The sequence below is a fragment of the Oryzias latipes genome, chromosome 9, assembly GCF_053564925.1.
Source record: "Oryzias latipes strain Hd-rR chromosome 9, Olatipes_Hd-rR_3.1".
Lineage (NCBI taxonomy): Eukaryota > Metazoa > Chordata > Actinopteri > Beloniformes > Adrianichthyidae > Oryzias > Oryzias latipes.
Genome location: NC_136245.1, coordinates 1,503,813 through 1,525,888, shown reverse-complemented (window position 1 = coordinate 1,525,888; position 22,076 = coordinate 1,503,813). Strand labels below are relative to the sequence as shown.

General features: G+C 44.8%; 1 protein-coding gene across 13 annotated transcripts in view; it reads right to left on the bottom strand.

The window, feature by feature from the left end:
- Positions 1–495: 495 nt before the first annotated feature.
- cacna1ba (calcium channel, voltage-dependent, N type, alpha 1B subunit, a) overlaps positions 496–22,076 on the bottom strand; it is a 115,671-nt gene continuing 94,090 nt past the window's right edge. For 5 of the 13 annotated variants that reach the window (XM_078952391.1, XM_078952394.1, XM_078952396.1 and 2 more), the window contains 16 exons: positions 21,345–21,461; positions 21,152–21,217; positions 20,989–21,080; positions 20,332–20,482; positions 19,880–20,007; positions 18,715–18,811; positions 14,757–14,862; positions 13,233–13,340; positions 12,316–12,437; positions 10,405–10,583; positions 8,560–8,653; positions 8,341–8,460; positions 5,563–5,601; positions 3,657–3,879; positions 3,290–3,507; positions 496–1,706 (listed from right to left, as the gene is read on the bottom strand). In XM_078952391.1, coding sequence (XP_078808517.1) covers positions 1,182–1,706; positions 3,290–3,507; positions 3,657–3,879; positions 5,563–5,601; positions 8,341–8,460; positions 8,560–8,653; positions 10,405–10,583; positions 12,316–12,437; positions 13,233–13,340; positions 14,757–14,862; positions 18,715–18,811; positions 19,880–20,007; positions 20,332–20,482; positions 20,989–21,080; positions 21,152–21,217; positions 21,345–21,461 — 2,385 coding nt within the window. In that variant the 3' untranslated portion in view covers positions 496–1,181. Of the gene's footprint in view, positions 1,707–3,289; positions 3,508–3,656; positions 3,880–5,562; positions 5,602–8,340; positions 8,461–8,559; positions 8,654–10,404; positions 10,584–12,315; positions 12,438–13,232; positions 13,341–14,756; positions 14,863–18,714; positions 18,812–19,593; positions 19,691–19,879; positions 20,008–20,331; positions 20,483–20,988; positions 21,081–21,151; positions 21,218–21,344; positions 21,462–22,076 lie in introns of those variants that run through there. The other 8 variants (XM_078952392.1, XM_078952395.1, XM_078952402.1 and 5 more) reach the window with 7 other exon arrangements.

Sequence of the window (22,076 nt, the reverse complement as noted above, 5' to 3'; positions counted from 1 at the left end):
AAAGCACTGAAGACGTCTTACTTTACTTTTTGCATGTTTGTGCACTCTGAAGAAATGTTCAATGATCCGTGTTTGAAGGAACCCCTCAGTTCTCTTATAACGGCTTCTTCAGCCTCTTCTGTTGGACGGACAGCTGCTGACCAGCATTTCTGGAAGGACAGCATGACGGAGTGAAGGCCAACACTTTGCCGTCACCATTCAGAATGACATCACCAAGATTTTTGTTTCCTGAACTCTTATCACGGTCTGAAGGTCCAAATCAAACCAAAACATCAGGAAATACTGAAGGCTTCTGATAAAACCATCACTTATTTGTAGTTTTCCTTAAAAATAATGGAATGTAATGTAAAATGTAAAATAAAGATGCTTGAAACTATAGGAGAGGTGGCTGCTACTGTGAGAGAAACACGCTCCATGTCCCAATTATCTTAAAGATGCAGCTGGACACAAACTCAAAATGAGGCAACATGTCCCCGTAGTCATCTTAAAATGTACATTGGCTAAAAATTGTTCCTCGTTTTCATTTTTGGGTGTTTTTTATTGGTTAGTTGTTGTGCTGTTTGCTGGATGCACTGGTGAACTGGCATGCTTGTCGTGTGTGAGGAGGACATCAGCGCTGCCACAAAGGCAGAAATAATACCTGATATGGTTCTGTTTGACCCTGAAAAGAAATGCTTGACACAAAAAGGCTGAAGAGACAACAGCTGGACCCCCCCCCCCCCCCCCCCCCCCCACAGCGGCAACAGACAGCAGAGCAAGATTTCATGATGCAAAAACACATCATCACTGAGTGTAATAACACGTTTGGTTTGAGTGGAGGTAAAATATTTGACTTTTTGCTTGTTGAGGATGTTGACTAAGGGTCAACATGGTGGTATCAACAAAAGGCTGACATCAAATCAAGCTAACAACAGAAAAACAGCTCAAGATCTGCTCTTTCATTGCCAACGCTATACCTCCCCTCAAGAGAGAGGGTTCTTCAAATTCGCATTCAAACCTCGAGTGAAACACTTCCTTTTCAGATGTTCTCCTTAACTTAGACTGGATTAAAATACAGCATTTAACACACAGTGACAATGTCAAGTAAAGCCTTCAAAGAAGATAATAAATCCCTTCACAATAGGTCAAAAATGCATTAAAATGTTGGTTTAAAGCCATGCTAGCACCATTCTGTCTCTCCTTTACCTCCTGGGCCTAAGAGCCTTGATACCAGATCCTGTGCTGCCGCTGTCCCCAAATATGACATGGTACCCATTGGGCACGCTAAAGTTTACAGGAAGAGGTGGATGTGAATCTTCTATCGCGCGAGCCATGGTGGTCCGAGATGAGCTTCCAACACTGGGGCTGGGGGACAGGGACGCCGCATCCCGGAAGACATCCAGCTGCTCCCTAAGGCTGCCACAGGGGCTGTCCAGGGGCTCGGCACGGCCCAGACCTAGATAAGGCTCGGAGCTGATGCGGGTGACAGGACAGGGGAAGTGGCGGGAGCCGCTCTGGCGGAGGGCGTTGTGCTCCGACTGGCCACGGCTCATTCGGCTGAGACTGGCCTGAGCAGGCACAATGTGCACCGGGGAGGAACTTGCAGTCCTGTACGCCACCCCCGGTCGTGGGGTGAGGGGGGTCTGTGGGAGCTGCCGACGTCCACGGCTTGGTGTGCTAGAAGCAGAGCTCAGTGCCGCTGGGCTGCCATCAACCCAACCACTGCCCTGGATGAAAATTGAACAAGCAATTTGAAACAATAGAACGATGAGGAAAAATGTCAGGAGAAGGACAGGACCGGTCCAGAAGGGAAAAGAAAGGAAGACACCAAGAAAAATGTGTGACGGACGACAATGATGAACAGAAAACACAAGGAGAACAGAAGAACGTTATGAAACACCAAAAGGACAGGAAATGATGACGAGAGAAAGTGGGGAAAGTGAAAGGCCATGAGAGACTGCACTGAAGAAACAGGAGAGACAGTAGCAAAAGGCATGCAGACACTGCACTCGTGTCATTTCCATCATGCGTGTCATCACACTGCTCCATAGGAGTCAAAAAAAGCTCCTGATTTAGAAACAACGGTAACAAAGAGCACTAATGTGCGTCCTCACACAAGGAATGAGGAGCTGCAGCCTTTAAAAGAATCCTCTAGGCACAAGTCGTGAGTACAGCGGAGGAAATAAGTATTTGATCCTATTTGACCAAGAGGATACTGAGTCTGCCATCCTAATGATTCATTTGAACCGTGACAGATAGAAAATCCAGAAATTAAAGAATTGATATACGGTATTTGTTTACATTTGAACTCTCTTGGCAGAAAGACTTTGTGGAAAAACCTTTCTTCTCAGCACAGAGCTTTGTTGTAGTTAATGATCCGGTTTCTGCACATAAGGAGGAATTCTGCTCCCCTCTTCTTTACAAATGATTACTACATCATTCAGATTTGTAACGGTTGTCATGGTAACCCCCAGCTTCTTGCTGGTGGTTTTGTAGTCCATTCTGGTCTGGTGCAGGTCTACAATCTTCTCCCTTAAATCCACTGAAGCTCTTTAGTCTTTTCATGTTGGAGAGTCTGACTGATGGACTGATTCTGTGGACAGGTGTCTTTTCTACAGGTGATCAGTTCAAACAGGTGTCTTCAGGTGACAGGTTGATCAGGAGAGTCTAACTGGTCTGTATGAACCTGAACTCTTAATGGTTTCTAGGGGATCTGATACTTTTGATGTAAATCAATTCTTTAAAGTGGATTTCTTGATTTTCTATCTCTCACTGTTCAGATGAACCATCAGGATGACAGACTGTCAGTTTCTTTAGGTGGGCAAACCTACAAAATCAGCAAACGATCAAATATTTATTTCCTTCATAGAACTGAATAAGCTGCTTGGATGAGAGAAAAATGTCTTCAAACCAGAAATTTGGTCCAGTTATATTCTTTAGAACCTAATATTCCTTCACTGTGTATCATTTTTACTTGTGGTTAGAAAACAAAATGGTTCATGTTGAACCCAAACCTCATTTATTCACTTCATAAATGAGAGATGCAGTGGAAAAGTAAACCACCTTGTTCTAAATTTGATCGTTTCATGAACATTTTTCCCCGATTCTGATGGAAGTCTTTGGAACCCTGGAGTGTGGGAAATAGTTCAACTGTGATGAGACTCATTAAATCAGAGAAAAGCAGAGTTTAACTGGGAAAAAACACTTTTCATGAATCCAGGGTGTTTTTCTATACTGTAGACACTAATCCACATTTTTCGATCCCTTTGAAAAGGTGTTGCATGGGGACCTGTGCTGTCGAAGCCCCCACCTGTTTGTTGCTGGTTTCCTGTGTCTCGGTGGGGGAGACGGCGCAGCTAGCACCGGCAGATTTGGTGTAGCTGTGCTCCCGGCTGCAGTAGCGGTCGCAGGAGTAGTAGCGCTGTTTGTCTGTGGAGGAGTGATGGTGCTTCCTCTCGTGGGAGCGTCCGCGGTGATGACCCCGTTCTCTGGAAGCTGCCGTCTTGGGTGCTGGCTCTCCTGCCTGACCTTTGGAAAGAGAAAACGGAGGCCAACTTGAGAACCTTTGCATGTCTTGACTGTGGTTCCTTCTGTCTGAGAATCTTGATTGAGGGAGCAGACGACTCACTGATGCAGCTCATTATTGAGCTTTGAACCTGGCTCAGGCGCTGACTGACCTGCAGAGCCTGGGGGCTGAGCCCCCACAGGAGTATCCAGAGACCTCTGTCTCTTCTCGCGGTCACGGTCTCTGCAGTGGTGGCAGCGGTGGTGGTTGTGATGGTGGTGGGTTCTCCCCTGGCACGGTTTCTCCGCGGTGTGCTGCTTCAGGGGCAGCTGCTCCATCGGTCGGGGGGCCGTGGTGGAGGCTGAGCGCTTCATGGAGCCGGCATCACTGACAGACTGGGAGAAGAAGAAGACAACTTCATGTCTGACACACCCAGGACTCCGTCTGAGAGCAAACTGAATCGAATTCAGTATCGTGGTGAGCGCTTTCAGACTACAGAAGGATTGAAACTGTTTTTGTGGTATGAGGTCCTGATGTCCTATCTATCTTCTGCTTGAGACATCCAGGTTCTGAACTGATGAGGAGGGAGCAGCCACTTCCTGTGTGGGCAGAGGGCATGCCCCGCTGTGGTTTCTGCCTGTTGCAGCAAACCAGAGCGTGTCTGTCTACGCGAAGCTGGGTTTGACGATGCTAGAGCAGAAGTTCACCAATATGCTCACAGGGAACCGGAACGACCTCATCTACCTACAGAAGTAAAGCCTCTGCTGAGCTTTCTGGGGGTTTTCTGCTTCCACCTGACCTGCTGTGTGACGGTGAGGCCCAGCAAACACAAGGACTCACACAGGGGGTCCATCTTACTCCTGGAAGCGGACTCATGCCCACTGGAGAAGCTGATGATGGGGGCGTTCCCAGGAGATGTTTGCACAGTGTTCATTGGTGTGCAGTAAGAGGACCACAGAAAAGGTGCAGTCTTAGGAGGATCAGGTTCCGGTTGTCCAACAATCAGACGAGGTTCTGCAGCCTCACAACCTGCTCTTTCTCTCAGAGAACATCTCTCCTGCAGAAGGGCTTCAGCTGGAGGACGGGAGCCTAGCTGCTGAACCCTGAGCTGGACTCTTTAGACCAGGGGTCCCCAAATCCAGGCATCGAGGGCTGGTGTCCTGCATGTTTTCCAGCCAACCTGCCATTAAAAGTCCTTATTGGCTAAACACAACTGATCCGGGTAATCAGCAGCAGATAATGCGGGATTTCAGCAGGACACCGGCCCTCAAGGCCTGGATTTGGGCATCCCTGCTCTTGACAGTATTTGGGCTGAGAGACCAGAGGGCCAGACGCTGCAGGAGGAACATGGTGTGGAGCCATGTTTTTCTCTGAGCTCAGACGTTTGGCATTAAATGATTCACCAGAAACCGCACCAAACTATCATGAGTACGTTGTTGGCTGCACATGTTAACTTTTTCCTCTTCGGACGCCTTATGGATGAAATCTGCTCCTAGCACAGCAGTCCGAACCCGGAAAAATGTGCTTTTAAATGAATTTTCTTAGTTTTATTTTCTTGATCAAAAGACAGATGAATTGGGATGTTTATCAGAATACTATACATTTCTACAGTGTACATTTTTATATAAATCCATTGGTGTGCTTTAAATTCCCTTTCAGTGATGAAACAGTTCAAAATAATCAAAAATCGTGTTGGAAAACTGATTTTAAAAGTGTTTTTCTGAAATGTCACGTTTCAGTTTTATATCGTAGAAAACAACACAGGTTTTAGATCTTGGCTTAAAACAGGAAAATCCTCCTTAAGAGAGGAACGCTTTGACAACAGATCAAAAGATGATCGGAGTGGGACTTTTAATAATCTGTAATCTGCCTTTTTAGGGACTGTAATGCCGGCTGAGGGTTAGGAAGTGTGTGTGTGTGGGGGGGGGGGGGGGGGGGGGGGGGGCACCTGAGGTGAATTCTATTTGTCTGACAGCCGGTCTGGACGAAGCTCAGTTAGGTAGAGATCTGTGAACTACAGCAACCCTCCCAAACCCTGTTCACCCATGAGCACGAAGACAGAAGGAGCGCGTACGTACAGCTGGCTGAATCCCTGCAGAGAGGCGAGACTGGCTCTGCTGTGATGCCGGACAGACAGGAAACAGAGAAGAAGAAGGGATCAGGAACAGCAGAGCACAACCTAAATACAAGCCTGAAGCTGTCAATTCACCCATCAGATAGATTCATCTAGACAATAAGGAAAAACACAATAATAACCTAAACAAGAAGTAAAGTTTCTGGTGCAAAAGGGAGAAAAACCAAGTGTGACGGAGGACTCCATCAGCTTCTCTCTCAAAGGACTGCTCCTTTTTAATAATCCAAGTAGGGGGGTTACAATTGACAAGCAGAGAAACAAAGTTGAAAAGTTCATTAGGGGTGTCGAATAGTGAACCTTTTGGGAATGTTTTCAGTTCAAACTGCATTCTTTCCGTATGTGCTAAGGACAGATAGCCCCCTCATCCTAGTTAGAGTAAGAAGCAGGTGATAAAACACAGAAGAACTGTTACTGAAAAGGTAAATAGGTCAAATGTGAACTCCAGTTTGAGTTAACATTTAAAAACACGTTTAAACAATGAAAAAAATGAAAACCACTTCTTTCACAGAACCTCTTCAATTTTACTTCAAGTTAAAAAAGGATTAGAAAATGAGTGTCATCTAATGCCGTGTTTTTCAACCGGTCTGCTGTGGGAAATGACTCACTCGCTGATCTAAAGACATTTCCCATCTCCAGGATTTCAGCTCTGTGTTCATCCAAACACTGAGTAGTTAGGAATATGAAAGATCATAAAATACTTTTTTCTTTCTGTTTATTTGATTCTATTAAAGACGCTTTGATAAGAATGACATTACCGCGATTTAGCCGCAGCTTCAGCTCTGTTTTTGGAAAAGTCCCGCCCCTTTAACTGTCTCCACCAATCATTCTTGGAGGCTTAATCACATGTCGTCAGTCTGACCAATCAGAAGTGGTTAAAGTCTTCACTTCCTTGTTCTGATTCTGCTCATAAAGTCTCTCAGTTCCAACAGAAATACCAGCTAAAGCTCGTCTTTAGCGGTGCAGTCAATGAGTTCTATGGCTAGAGGAGACATCACGTGATTCCTCATGGGAGGAGAGCACCGCCATCTTGGTGAGGTCAAGTCTGCTGCAGTGCATGTGAACACATTTTTTGCAAAATGTCGGTTCATTGTGCGGCTTTCAACTGCCAAAATCAGAGAAATTAGTCCACGAAGGAGGAAGTCAGAACATTTCACAGGTAAGGACTATCATTCTTTTCTTTTACTGCTGCAGGGGCTTCATTAATAGAACACATGTTGACATGTATGATGCTGCAGGGCTGTTATCAACATGCTGCATGATGTACGTATAATTAGCTGTTGACATAAATGTAAACTTTATTGTGTTAAACCTGTATACAGTATACTAGGACTAGACTATTATAGTAATATAGATTTATACATTTCTGACTCAGTGACTGAACTTTTCTTGCAGGTTTCCAATGAATTCAGACTTCAGGAAAAAGTGGACCTTAGCAATAAAAAGAGCTAATCCAGATGGATCACTGTGGTACCAACTAGTAATACAGTCTGGATATGTTCAGAACCTTTGGTGGAAACACATTTAGAGAAGAAACCCGACACCATAGCATCTGTTACACAAACTGATCACTCACATGAATCAGTTAATCTATTGTTAACTTTTGGACTTTTGTTGACTTATTGATTTATTATTATTTATTTATTGTTATTATTTATCCTTTTTATTGACCTACTATTGATTGATTATTATCTATTATTATTATTATTATGGACTAATTATTTACTTATTTTTGGGCTTTTATAAATAATTTCAATTACATATCAAAGAGATCAAAAACTTCTAAAAGCTTAGAAATTATTCTTAAAAATATTTTTAAAAATAATTTTAAATATTTTTTTTATTTGTAAGAAGTCCTGCAACTATGCATTTTCCATTAAAGTTTGAGCTTTTAAGGCTGACTGTTTCTCTTATTTAACAACAAATGATGTTATATATATATATATATATATATATATATATATATATATATATATATATATATATATATATATATATATATATATATATATATATATTATATGAAGATGCCACCAAAGGCTATAGAAAGCATTGTCACGTGGGCACCGATGACCTCACCAAGATGGGGTCACGCTCCGCCACCGCTGGCCAGGCTTCCCAAGTTGGCGTGTCTCCTTTAGCGATAGAACTCGTTGGGTGTAGCTTTCCACAGAATCCGGTGTCAGACCGTGGAACAAGTGAACAAAACAATGAAGCTCAGAGAAGAGAGTCTGTCTGCCAAAGTTTTGAACTTTCTGCTGTTATCTCTAAGCTGTTTGTTAGGAGAAAACCACACAGCTTATCACCTGCCCAATACAATCCCAACACTGAAACATGGTGGCGGCAGCATCATGCTGGATCTGGCAGAGGATCCCCAAATCCGGGTGGGACAAACTTCTAGCATCATTCCCAAGAAGACTGTTGGCTGTGCCAGTTAAAGGGAGCTTCTACTCAACATTGAGCAAACATATGTGATCATGTGATCTTTTCAGGCAAACTAAAGATCAAGCAGGACTGAAGTAGTACTGGTGTGAACTGGTGTGTACCTGGAGACCGAAGACGGGTTGTATTCTCATTATTCACATGATGTTAGACAGTTGCCTAATGCATACATATGGTTGTGAAATTTTTCTCATTTCTGAGGATACCTTTTTTCTCGAGAGGCCAGAAAAAACAGGACAGTGTGCAGCCCCTTTCTAGGAACACAGCGGACACAACGGGTTACCTGCAGCTCAATGTTAAGTCGAGGCATAGAGGCAGCTCTTCCCTGGATCTCCAGCCCGGACTCTGGGGCAGGAATGGTACTGCTGACACTGGTCTCCATCTTCCTCATCTCCATCGGCTCCTGGACCGCACAAGCACAAAGCTTGAAACGTGCCGTTAGTTCAAAACCCGTCTGTCCTGCACAGACACAGCATGGTGGACCCCCTCCGGCCTGTGGTACCTGAATGACAGCGGCGTCCGACGCATCCTCAGACGGGCCTCTGACGGTTCGCTTCGTTGTAGCTGGATACGTGTCCTTGGGGGTCTCCAACATCCTAAAAGACGATGGCTGTTCATAACTAGGTCTACTGTATCACACTTACAAATGCTGTGTTACACAAGTCTGACCTGTACCTCTTTGTCTACAAACACCCACAAAACGTAAGAAATTGTTTTTTTAAATTAAAATCAAAAAGTTTGGAGCCATAAACATCAGACATTTGACTGCACAAGTGTTAACTACCAGCTAATGTTCCGTCCATTTGCTGCTAGTAGTTCCAGTGTGACAGCTGACTGTCTTTGGTGCGTTTTCACACAGTTCTGTCTCTGCATCTTGAGCTGTTTCGCTCAGGTGAGCTCTAATAGTGGAGCCGCTACGGTCACACATCCCAACTGTCACCGCGCAGCGACCTGAATGCAGGTTTTTCAGCTAAAACAGGAGGTGGCTGCGTGGTGGCATTTGCAATTGGGGGGCGGCAGTCGCATTTTCACACGCTGCGCGGCGAAAGCAGAGGTTTTCAGAAAAAATAAAAAATAAACGGCAACCGGACGATTTCTTGACTGGATCGTCAGTGACCATCCGGTTACATTTGGAGGTCGCGCAGTGGCAGTCCAGTGATAGGCGGGTGGCAGGAAGGCAGCAGCGCGATTATTGCCTGATGGTAGGGTCTCCAAGGTCCCCAAAATGGTCTGATGTTTGGCCAATTTCAGATTGCGACCCCCACCCCCGAGCATAGAGTTTGACCAAAGACACAAGAGGGACTCCCAGACTATGACTATGCTGCTGTTCGATTGTCAGAAATTCTACAGTAGCTGCACAGCACTCGATGAGGGCTTTTGACATGGACCGGTGACAACCAGAGGGCAATTTGGTGATCCCGGCCACCTTGGGTCAAAATAGGGAGATGGCATTAATGATGAAAAAAACTCATCATGGCGACTCAGAGATCTGCGTAATAATGAATTGCTTTGTGCTTTCTTGGGAGGAATGTCGTCTACAAATGTGTACATTGACAAGATTCTAATGTGTGCTCAAAATCTGAGTTGGGAATGACCAGAGGTGCAGAATAGCCCACTTTTTTTTTTATACGGACGGCCGCTGTCTAGAGACATTTCCAAATTGGCTGCCATTCGTGAAGATGGCGTCCATACACTCAATTGTTACAAAAATGTTCAATGTCTCTTTTCCCCAGTCTTAACATCTATGTATATATTTTCTATATTACAAAATCTTGGATTTTCTCTTGGCTAACGTGCTTTTCTGAAGGAACAGACTGTATAGCACGGTACATCAATGGCAAATTTGGTGCTTCTACTACAAAATACACCAGTATTTTCCTAACCGGCTCCACTTTAAGCTCACCACCTGCAGATGAACTTTCTTGCTGCATCCAGTTCCAAACATGGGTTTTGTGACACACTACCACTGATGTGCTGGAGACCACAGACATTTTCCTTCCTCTTAGAGGTTACTAAAGTGTGATTCCATTAAAACAAACATCAGGAATCTAGCGTTTAATACATATTTGAGTTGTAAAGTATTGTTTGTTTTGTATCAATAAGACAGGATTTCTTTGTATTTATCAATTCAAGGCCAGAAATACCTAAAAAATAAGAAGTCGTGACTGCAGATTGGATCTGCATACGTGTTTCGCTTGCATGGCTGAAATCAGTTTGTAGCACAGGTCTCTGGTTTGGTTTGACGGGTTTTTCCATGTGAAGACTCAACATGCTAGTGGCACCGAACACAGCTCGACATGTGATATTGGCAGGATGGTGAACCCAGGGTGTGCACTCAGAGACTTACAGCGTGCCTCCATTGTTGAACGAGCCGAGGCTCGGTCTGGTGGGTGCTTGGGAGATGGGGCGCGGTTTGGGCCTGGGCTGAAGCATGCTGGGAGAGTCCACGCTGATGATCACTGGCAGGTTTTGTCCCTGCATGTGAGTCAGAGGCAGCAATGGCTTAAAGAGAGCCCCGACCTTGCACTGTGGAGGAGAGACGGATGGCAACATGCTGAAGACATCCAGAGGGAGCAGGCAGAATATTTGCTAGACCCGGGTCCAGCAGTGGGGGCTCGGTACCATCCACACATGGACACCAGTAGCATAATATTCCTTTCCAGCCATCATGCTTTTATGCAGTATAGTCATCCAGTCAGCCAAACAAGTCAGTGTTTTCAATGACATCTAAAAGGCCTTGGAACTCAGGTCAGGTTGCAATGGGACTGTGAGGAAATGCCTAAATGTACAACTACCAATGCAAACATTCATTCTTTTATGATAAATAATAGAAAATGCAAATAAAAAAAATGGATTCAAACATAGAAGTAGAGGCTTTTCGATAACCACAGGTATAGGTGGATTTCTTTGAGCTCATTTGGAGGATCAACATTCATTTTCAGAGTGTGTTGCAGGCTTGGATAAAAAAAAAATCAATTAACAGACAAATTAAAAACAATTGAACAAGACCATAAATAGATTTTCTGTATTTTTTTGTTGGTCCTTCAGTTTTTAATCTAAAAATGCATAAATTTGTGAAGAAAACCCCCCTTTGTTCAGGTTTAATAATGTAAAAGCCCCACCCCAATGAAAATGGTGTTTTGGGTGTTTATAATGTGCTCTTGTGGCTTTGCCTCATCATGAAGAACAAGTAGGATTTATGATTACATTTGCATTTCTGAGTATTTCTTTATTCATATCATTGTGAATCAGGAGCAGACAGAAAAATGCAGTTTGAAAAAGCCTGAAGCCGTGTCGTAGGTGCTCCAGGCTGTGGTCAGCTCCGCCCCTTTCTGATCATCCACCTGCAGACAGGTAGATCCATGAACCTCTTTGTTTTCCCGGTCTGAGCTGGAATCTGGATCAGAACCAAACGGATGGACGGCTCTAATATTGATCGCTGTTTTTGTTGCACCGGTAACGTTAGACTGGGGCAGTGAGAGCTGTAAGCCAGTGGAAGAGCGTGTAAACCAAAGGATGTCGGGAAGTAGTGCAGGCTTACTCCGTGCCAACAGTCCCGCTCACAACTCAGAGGTGAATTTAAGCACCTGCCGCTCTGCAGAAACTATGACCTGGAAAACGTCTGGTTTTGGTATTTTGGCTATAAACGGCATCATCGTCACTAAAAGACTGGGAACATTTTGAAAACAGATCAGAAGATGATCAGAGTGGGACATTAAGCATAGATATCCAGTTCCTTTGTGTTGTGCCAAGAAAATAAAATGTAAAACTAGAAGATTTCCTTTTAACATAAGATTTCCCCCTTCTTTTTCCCTGAAGGCTTGTTTTTACAAATAGATGTCAGCACTGATTCAGATACAGCATTTCAATCCATGATCCGCTGCCACAACAGTCAGTCTCAAAGGTAAACATCCTCATGAATGAGACCAGAGCTGTGCAAATGTGTTGAGGAAAAAGCAGAAAAGACTTGCACCTTTGGAGTGGATATGCAGCATTTTTATGAGGAACACAGCCGATTGCTGATTCAGGGATGTTCAGAGACATTTTAATACCAACTACTGAGGACAACAAGCAGAAGAAATGTTCCCAGGGGAGGAGCGGCAGGCCCGCTAACTCCATCTATTCACACGTGATTTCATGCAGGCAAACAGCCAGAGTGTGCATCTGTCATCTTCTGAGGTTGCATGCATGCAGCTTTGCATCCCAGCATGTGGTGTGTTTGTGTGTGTGTGTGCGGGAGCATGAAGGGATGCTTTACCCGGGAGCTGGACGTGCTTGGCTGCGGCTGCTGCAGCATCTGCAGCCTCCTGGCTCGATTCTGCTTATAGTAGTCGAAGATCATCAGAGCCGCGTAAACTTTTCCTACGGTCAGCTCGTTGGCTGAGGAGGACGAGAGCGAGAGTGAGGAGGAGGGAAGTGAACGGACAAAGTAAGGAGAAGACATTCAGCTTTACTCATTATTGTCTTCAATCTATTCAATAACAATTGTGTAATCTAAAATTTGAGAAGGCATGTGTGGATGAATAAAGAGGTTAAACTGAAAGTTATGAAGTGACAGGATTGCTTGATAATTCATACAAAAACACAAGAATTATAAACTCTTAATTACATTTTAAAAACATTCTTGTAAATCTTTATTAACAACAAACATGAGAGATTTAACATTTTTTTGGAGTTTAGTCATTTAAAAAGTTGCTTTCATTTTTCTTTTTGCATTTAGGAATCCTTTTTAAGGTGGAATTTAGTCCTTTAGCTAATCCCGTCTCGGCTCTTTGGGCCTTAAACTGTAAAGGGGGTGTCAAACCTGCTGCTTCAGCAAAAACTGATCTCTGGAGAGTATCTGTGACAGCAAAGCCAACTTCTCGTAGCAAATCAGGAGAACTATTTCATGATGCATTTCAATTTCACAATTATCCATGCATTTCTTTTCTTTTTTGGGGTTAATTCATGAAGGATTTGCTCCCAGCAAATTCCCTCCCCCATGCTGAGCACGGAAGGAGTCGACTGTTGCTAGAGAGCCAGCCGTAAATGGATGATGCACCGAGGATTCCTGTTAAAAGGTGGGTCAAAGCCCGGATCCAGCAGCAGCAGCTTCCAGTCTCCACTGTGACGTCTCTGAGCTGCTCGCTCTCAGACGGATTCTGTAGATTGTGTGAAACGTGCCACGATACTCACGCTTGTGTGGGGTTACCAACAGATCCATGGTCTTTTGAGAAAGGCTGGGCCAAACTGTGGATAACTCTTTCTTTAACTCAGCATCCAGCAGTCGCTGTGCGACCATTCCTAAGAATCCACAGAAGAAACACAGCTGCAAGCTACAGTTGTTTTTCAGAACCATATATGAAAGAGGAGTTCGTGAAATAAGATTTTCCCAATCAGCTTCCTCAAATTTTCAATCACAAAACAAGAAAATTGGTAAATGAGATCAGAAATAAGGCAAAAAGTCCAGATAAATAACATTCAGAAGGCGTGTTCAAACAGCCCGTTAGTGGTGCTTCTTTCACATTTGTTCTTTTTACTGCTGGTTTCAGTGTGTATGTCTGAGGACACAAAGTGTGTAGGACTTTGGAAACGGGTACAGTGACACACAGCCAACAAAGCCCCAATGATCCGTTGAGGCCCCCCCCCCACGACAGCTAGTCGACTGCAAGAGGGAAGTGGATGAACCCTCATGAGAGAAAAAAGCCTGTATGGTGTCTTCCAGCACCTGCAGATACATTAAGAGGCTAAGAATATCTGGAAGTCCTGGTCGAAAAATGTCTGGACAGTGTGAGAGCACAGATGGATGGATCATCTCTGAACAGGCCACAAATACAGGATCAAAAGGTGCCTGGACCCACCAGAACATGCAAAGATGCCCGAAACTATTCAGAACAGCGGGAGGTGAGATGCCATCAGCCAAGGCATAAACGGAGAGCGCCGCAGGAATATTGGTGTCAGGAAGTAGTACTAGCTACATTTGGAGATTCTCGCCTCACTTTGACCTTCATTGAAGGGGGGGGGGGGGGGGTAACTCCTGCAGGACAATCATGGAGACACATAGAAGTCTCAGCTTTGCTTCAAACACCTCTAAACAGAAACTGTCTCTATTGTGAGAATGGACCAAGAAATCCTCCTAACACCTCATCATTTCCTGAATAAACCATCATCTTTGTTTATGGAAGCAAGTTCTTAGAATGTTGTGAAGATTTGGATCAGTGATGGTCTTTCAGCAGCAGCTGCTGTCTCAGTGGGATGGAGTTGAATTCTTCCTCTTTCTGCCTTCATCTGCACCAACCGTGTGTCTCTGAATCAGCCACAGATCTCTTCATAGTACGATGATCACGCTAAAGTTTTCCTGAATTATCCAAAGTTTCCAGACCTTGTTCAAGTATTTCAGGATTTCAGCAGCAGAGATCCTTTTTCCTCCCTCACTGCTGGGAAATGTTGGTCTGCATAATAATGTGGAGCGTCCTTCTGTAGTAGTTTCTACTTTAATAGAACTCACCTGTAAACTAATTATTGAAGCCAGTGATTCAAAGAACACAACATCATCCATGGGTTTCATTGAAAAACAAAGAATTGGATCTTTTTGACACTTATGTCCAATTTTCAGAATAACTTGGAATGTTTTTTTTTCCCCAGCAGTAGTGTGGTAAAAGAGCTTTAACCCTATCATGTGAGGACGTTTGTTCCCTCTGAGGACATTTCTTCACCAACCTGAGGCCAGTTTGATCTCCAGCGCCGTGCGGATCAGGGCCATCAGGGTGGAGGTGAAGTGAACCGTGTTGTCGTCAGCGATGGGCATGTTCATCTTGACGAGGCGCTGAGGAGAACGGAGGTTTGGTTAAGCGCTGATCAAACTTTCTGATCCAAACATACAAACAGAGAAATCAATCTGTGTGCTGCTGTGGGATAACGTCCCTCAGGGTGTTTTTTTTGTTTGTTTACCACCTGATTTTGGTGCAAAACCTTGAGGCCATATTAAATAAAAATGCGGATGACTCTTCTTTAAGCACACAAAAAGTTTTCTCCCCAGATACAAGCAAACAAACTAGACAACCACATTCACTGCTACCAGCTACAGTATCCACTGTGTTAAGCATGTCAAAGTGCACTGGTGCAAGACTGACACGGACTGAAAAAAAGGTGAGAGGAGGCATGGTACGCATAACCATGAAGGTGCCTGAGACAGTCGCAGGAGCTCGACTCTGTTGTTGGAAGAAATCCTCAACCTGGAGTTGAGGCTGGTGGCTTTGCTTTGCTCACTGTGCATGTGGGGTTTCCATAGCAGCACGCATGGGGAGCCTTAGCCAGAAGACCGAAATGTAGCTTCTCAAAGGACTAATGGCACCGCTAGAGTCACACATTGTGCTGGAACTTTGTTGCTGTAAGAGTTGAGCTCCCCCTGAACACAAAAGCGTTCACATTCATGAGCGGACGGAGCGGTGCAGAGGAAGAGACCAGAGTCAGAATGAGGCGAGGATGGAGAGCTGAGGGCGCCACATGTGGACACACACACCCAAACACGGACACCACATCCACACATGCAAGTACTCATCGCCACACACACATATATGTGCTCCCAATCACACAATGGTCAGCTATGCATTATGTACAAAGGCATCTGACATTTCTTTGAGAATCAGGAAACTGGCATCCTTTGTTCAGTCTTCTAGCGTGTGCAACATGTTTCACTCCAGCTGTTGTAGTTGAGGGTTCTAAAGCACCTAATGGTCAACTTTTGCTCCTCGGTTGGAAAGACGTGGTAAAACAGTTTCACAAACTCCATCCATCCTCTTAACTGGCTGCATCTCTTTCAGGGTGGGGGGGTTGCCGGAGCCTTTCCCGGACACTGTTGGGCAAAGGCAGGGTGAACCGTGGACAAGTCGCAGGACTCTTGCAGGGTCATCTGATCACACTGAGGGGCAATTAAGAATAATCACAGAACCTAGGAAGCATGTTTTTGGACAGTGGGAGAAAGCCGGAGTGACCGGCACAGGGGGGAACATGCAAACTCCACACTGAAAGGTCCCAGCCGGGGTTCAAACCAAGTATTCTACGGTGAAAGAGCTAACCACTACACCACAGTGCAGCCCTAGTTCCCCAAACACAATAATTAAAACGACCAATTAGGAGGAGATCTCCAGGTTGAACTTGTAACAAAGGCAATTGTAGTGATGATGTTTGCCACAGTGGAATTAAAAACGGATTTCTCATCAGCTTGCAGCTTTACACATTTCCAACTTATCAGCTTTGTTCAGCTCCCAGTGTTTGAGGTTCTGTGAATGAGGCTCGCTGTCTGTTTGTTATGTTGTATGAAAAACCTCGTCAGGAAGCTGAAAACCTCAATGAAATACAGCCAAGCCAAAAAGTACTTCGGGGGCTGTGAAATGTATCAACAGGTCGGGACAGAGTGCATAAAAGGGAATACAGGAGTTAACATTAGCCTCTGAAATAATGAAGTAAAAGAAACAAACAGACGACCACTAATTTAAAACGGCTTTAAAATGTCTTCAAAGAAACCAGTCACAGCAGCTGCTTGACATGAAGTGTTTTCTGTTAACTCAGCATTAAATTCTCTGTGGCCCTGCTTAGGTGCAGAAGCTTCCTTGAAGACTCAGACTCCACCAGCCTCGTCCTTCTGCAGGTTTCTTGGCTCAGATGGCGCTGGAAGCTGCGGAAAGAGCCACGCTCTTGCGTGCAGAGATCTGCAGCCTGCCCACGCTAACACGCAAAGACGCCAGCTTCCAGCTTGTCCTACTGCTGTCGGCGCCACTGACACTTGACGGGTCCTTACAGGCTGAGAAGCTCCCTTGTTTTATTCATCGCATGACTGTGCTGGAATGTTCTCAGTTCAGCCTCCAAAGCTGCCAATCCCCTACAGAAAATACATGGACTGATGGAAAGACGGCCATTGCCCTGCAGAGTCTGCAGCTGTTGTTCCGCCCTCTCTGGTGGTCTCAGAGTGGGAGAACGCCAACGTTTAGCTCCTGTCCTCTTTGGCGTGGAGGAGCATACCCGTTTTGTTTAGTTGTGGAAAGTTTGTTGTTTTGTTGAACATTGTCTTCTGACGGCTCCTCTCTTGTGGTTGTTGTTCAGCTCCTAACAGCTCATTCAAAGCAGCTCCAGTCTGGGTCTTTTTTTTATATTTCATCTTCTTCTCCCTTCCTAACAATGACATTACATCTAACAACACTAAGCCTGCATCATGAATAACTAAAGGCTAATTACATCTTTAGTGCTTTTATCATCTTATTCAGTACATCTAAGAACCTTAAGAATTAAAAAAGATTAATTCAAATTTAGAAATACGTTTAATAAAAAAAAACCTTACGAGCAAAAAGCCTCATTACTTATTCTTCTTTAAAAAATGTCAATATAAATTTCAATAATTCAAAATTCCCACTTATGCATTGAAAAAAGCCGTCAGCCAGAAATGACTGATTTCTACATAAGATATCTTAAATATCGATATTTCTAATCCAAACTGATGGAATGTGTTTGACAATCTGAGTTATTTAGATGGGAAAAGGTTTTGTATGGCAGCTTGAGGGTCCTTTGTGGGAGGAGGGGGTTCTGCATAATGTTAGGATGCTGAAGCTTAAAGTAATGGGAGGAAATTTTAGTCTCCCACAACTTTGAAAACTGTAAACTAAACAATGTTTTCCATATTGAGTCATGGATTCATTTCAGTCCCTAAACCTGGGAATCAGTCTTAATGTGAGCCACAACACCGCTAAAGAAGACAAAGATTGGACTGAGATCCCTGTGCATTTGAACTGTAGTTTTCTTCTCTGGTCGTGGACCCCCCCCCTTCTGGCTCGTCTGGAGCCCCCAGCCGTCCCCCCACTCATCTGGATGAAGATCATTTGCTGGACTTTAAATATGTAGTTGTAGAGTTAGATAAGTTAATTCTCTCTAAGAGTTCTGGTACATGGCCTGTCCGTCCTGGGGGAGGATCCCTCCTTCATTTGGACACCCCTGAGGTTTTTCTGTACAGAGAAGGGGGGTCTAAGGGCAGAGATGCCAGTTTACTTTGTCTGTTTAGTTTAGTCTTTACCTATTGAATTCTATGACTTTATGATTTCATGTTTACTATACAGTTACCGCTACGAAGCCCATTGAGACGACTGTTGTTGTGATTTTGGGCACATAAATAAATTGAATTGAATCCTCACTGGGTGACCCGCTGAACTGACATGTGTTTATGTGGATCGCAAGGCTTTTAGGACAATGCATGAACCCCCCACACTAACGCACCCACACACACACACAAATGCTTTCCAGTGACTGATTTACTGTGATGAGATGTGAGAAGGAATGGATGCAGAAGGCAGACCCACAGAGAACACAAAGACAGAACATTTCCTACAAGAAGACAGCAGAAGCTGAACAAACCGTAAACCTGCACACACACATGCATACACACACACACAGGAACACACTGCTCCACACAGTCAAATCCAAACTACAGTACAGAGGAGCTGCTTTACTCCTATGCAGACGTTTGCCTAATTTTGGCTCTTTTCAAGCGCAGCTTTTCATCATTAGTAAGGGGGCTAACACAGAGGGGAGCTAGCAAAAGAAAAGGAACACTTCAGAGCAAAAACACCGGCTTGAGTTCACCCAATGAGAGAAAGGTAGCCGAGCACATGAAAGAAGGTGGAGGGTCTACCTTGTAGGCGACTCGTGGTGGACATTTCTTTCCCAAACCTAAGGGTGGGGACAGGTGGAGCAGCATCTGATACATATCGTGGTACTTGATACGGCCACTTCACAGGGTTGGAAATCAAGTAAAAACCAAATGAACACAGAGAAGGATGGGGGGGAGGGGGAGGAGGAGGAGGAGGAGAAAGGGAGCAAAGGGAAGAAATCAACGGGAGAACAATGGAGAGGAGAAACAGAAATCTTTTGTTATTAGATTTCCCAGTGTGAGATGAAGGACGGATGCCATCCTCGGCCACAGTGGGGGCACAGGGATGCATCACAGTGGAGCTCAGGACCCCCGAGGGGAAACATGGGATGGCACAGAGTGGATCTGGTCAAAGGAGGAAGAAGGAGGGCGAACAATGACTGGATGGTGGATCCAGCACTCAGGATGCTGATGAGTATGAAGAGAAATGACAGCATCGTAATGAGAATGTCTGCCCCAGCATGCTGCAGACATCCAACCGCTACTTCAACCAGGCTGCAAAGAGACAAAGGTTTCAAGGCCTGCCCGAGCTCCATCGCTTGGCTTTCCGTGGCTGGACGCCTTTACACTTCCTCTAGGAGGAGTTTGAGAGTACAGTCTCCAGGAACGGGACATACAATGTGTCTGTCGTTTACACCTTAAAGATAGGAAGAAAGCCAGCACGGCAAGCGGCATGCCGGGGCAATGCCACGGCTTTGAAAGCTCTGTTTCCTCACCAGCAGTTTCAACCAAAGCCAAACAGTTTGGAGGGAGGGTGCTAGTGAAAAGGCGATTTTATTGGTGCACAGCCATTCCGGTCAAAATCTCTTGGCACTGAGGCACAAAGTATCTTGATAATATAAATGTCTGGTGTTTGCAAACCTTGTATGCTACCCTATTAGGGCAGTTCTTCCCTAAGCCAAGGGGAGGTGAGATAACACGTAACAAATTGTACATATCCTTATAGGATATCCGTCCGCTGCGGAAAAGAACAAGCACATCAATAGAGAAACATTCAGGAGAGCGTCAGGTCAAATGTCACACATCAGTGGGATCACGGGGCATGTGGGGCCCGGCTCAGTCCACATAAACAGGGAGACAGGGGCAGTTAGGATCTCCTCCATGTTTACTGTGTTACGTTTGGGCACAGGCAGAGGTGTGGACATACCAAGCAGCGGGGTCATACTCGGCCCAAACCCGAATGAACTCATCGAGGTGATGAGGCCCCAGGATGGAGGAGTCTCTGGTCAGGTACTCAAAGTTATCCATTATGACGGCCACAAACAGGTTCAGCATCTGAAACACAGAGAACAGGAGATGGGAGGAGCTCCGACTCGGATGGAGAAGTTTCCACGTTTCCATGGATCCCTCATGTTCAGTCCAACTGCGGCACGGGCCAGATCCACATACGACTGAGGGGAATCACAGCTCAGTCGTCAAATAACATCCAAATGATAGCAGCACAAAAAACCATTGGCCGTAGGTTTTGGATAAAGCTGCATCTTTCGGAATATGGAAATTAACTTTAACTGAATGCAAATGTGTAAAAATCTACATGAAAGTGAAACGATCAAATGTTTTGTCAGACATGACAGCTACTTTGGCTGTTTCAGTACTGACCAGAAAGGAACACAGGAAGATGAAGGAGACAAAGTAGAAGTAGGCAAAATCGCTGCCGCACTCTTTGAAAGCGGTCCCTGCTCGCTCGTCGCAGGCTCGCTGACTCAAACAGGACAGCATGATCTCATGCCACGCCTCCCCGGTGGCACTCCTGACGTGGACAAAGACACAAACAGACTGAAAACACACAAACAGCTGGGTCTAATCCCACATCTCAGCCTCAGCAGCACAAAACCACACGGCCCCTGAGACTCCAACCTGATAGGTTTTTTATGCTGGAGTGAACACATGCAATCAGAACACCCCTCCATTTGTTTTCATGTCTCTCCATTTTTGAAAATGGGTCATTGCTGCAAAAATATGACTCTAAGACCATGACTTTTCCTGGAAAAGCTTCCTGTTTCTGGTGTTTCTATGTTTGACACCATCCTGTAGACCACCTGTGAGTAACTACCGACATCAAAGTCATTTTCATATTAAAAAAGTGTCATTTTTATGCCAGCTTGCTCCTATTTTTCATGCACGTCTTTCTGAAGTTTCCTCCGGCAGGTGTTGGAGTGGATGGTTGTAAAAATCTTTAGGATTTTGGTTGTTTCCTCCGCTGAAGCTGAACTAAGTTCTGGGGTGAAGCGACGCGAAAAAGACCAACAGGAGAACCTGAAGAGCAGCATGAGAGCCTGGAGAAAGGTGCGGAAGTTGTTGTGATGGTTGATGGCCGTGTCCTCATTCAGCTCAATGTTTCCAAACACCTACAGCAGAGACGCCACTCATGTCAAATGTCTCACCAATAAATGGTATTTGGCTTTGGACTGATGCTCACCTGCATCCCGATGATGGCGTAGATGAAGAACAGCATAGCGATGAGCAGGCAAACATAAGGCAAGGCCTAGCAAACAAAAGGAGACCAAAACACAATAATCCACAAACTGTATAGCCGAGTAAGAAGGTCTATTGGCTGCTCAGAGTTTGTCCAAATGCAGCATGTGGGGGCGTCTAGACACAGGTGACCCCACCTTGAACGACTGGACGAATGTCCACAGCAGGATGCGGATGGTGTAGCCTTGCCTCAGCAGCTTAATGAGTCGAGCTGCTCGAAAAAGCCTCAGGAAGCTCAAATTCAGAAGCCTGTCCTGTTAGAAACAAATGAGACATCATCCAACCAACCACTTCAGATCGCTGAACACAGCCGCAAAAACGTCCTCAGAGGGGTTGGAAGCCCCACCCCCAAAACATGTGATCGCGGTCTTTGTGCACAACTGGTTGAGTCAGTCGGTTCCAGGTTTGATCTATGGACAAATTCTGCACAAAATGCAGCGTCTGTGATCAGTAATCTAAACCTCACGTCCCAAAACGCTGTGATCCTGTCTGTCTCATCCAATCATCAAACGCTGGTTGTGGTGGAATTTTACTTACACTTCATGAAAGTTCACATAATTATGAAGTCCATTTGATGTCAGATGAAGAGAATTACTAGTCGTGTAACGATTTGTTCAAATGATTTGATTCACATCATAATCTGGGGTTTCTGATCCGCTTTATACTCTGTGTTGGTTTATTCTGAACGATCTGATTGGATCTGATCCTCTGCCCTAAAGTGGATCCAGATCATCTTCATCCAGACAGAAATTCCTGCTACTGAACAGTTTTCCAGATTCCTGGATTTCTTCCAGATCATCAAGTTAAATGAAATCTGTGTCCAAACCAACAAGTAAACTAGAATGAATGTCAAATCCATTCACATGTTA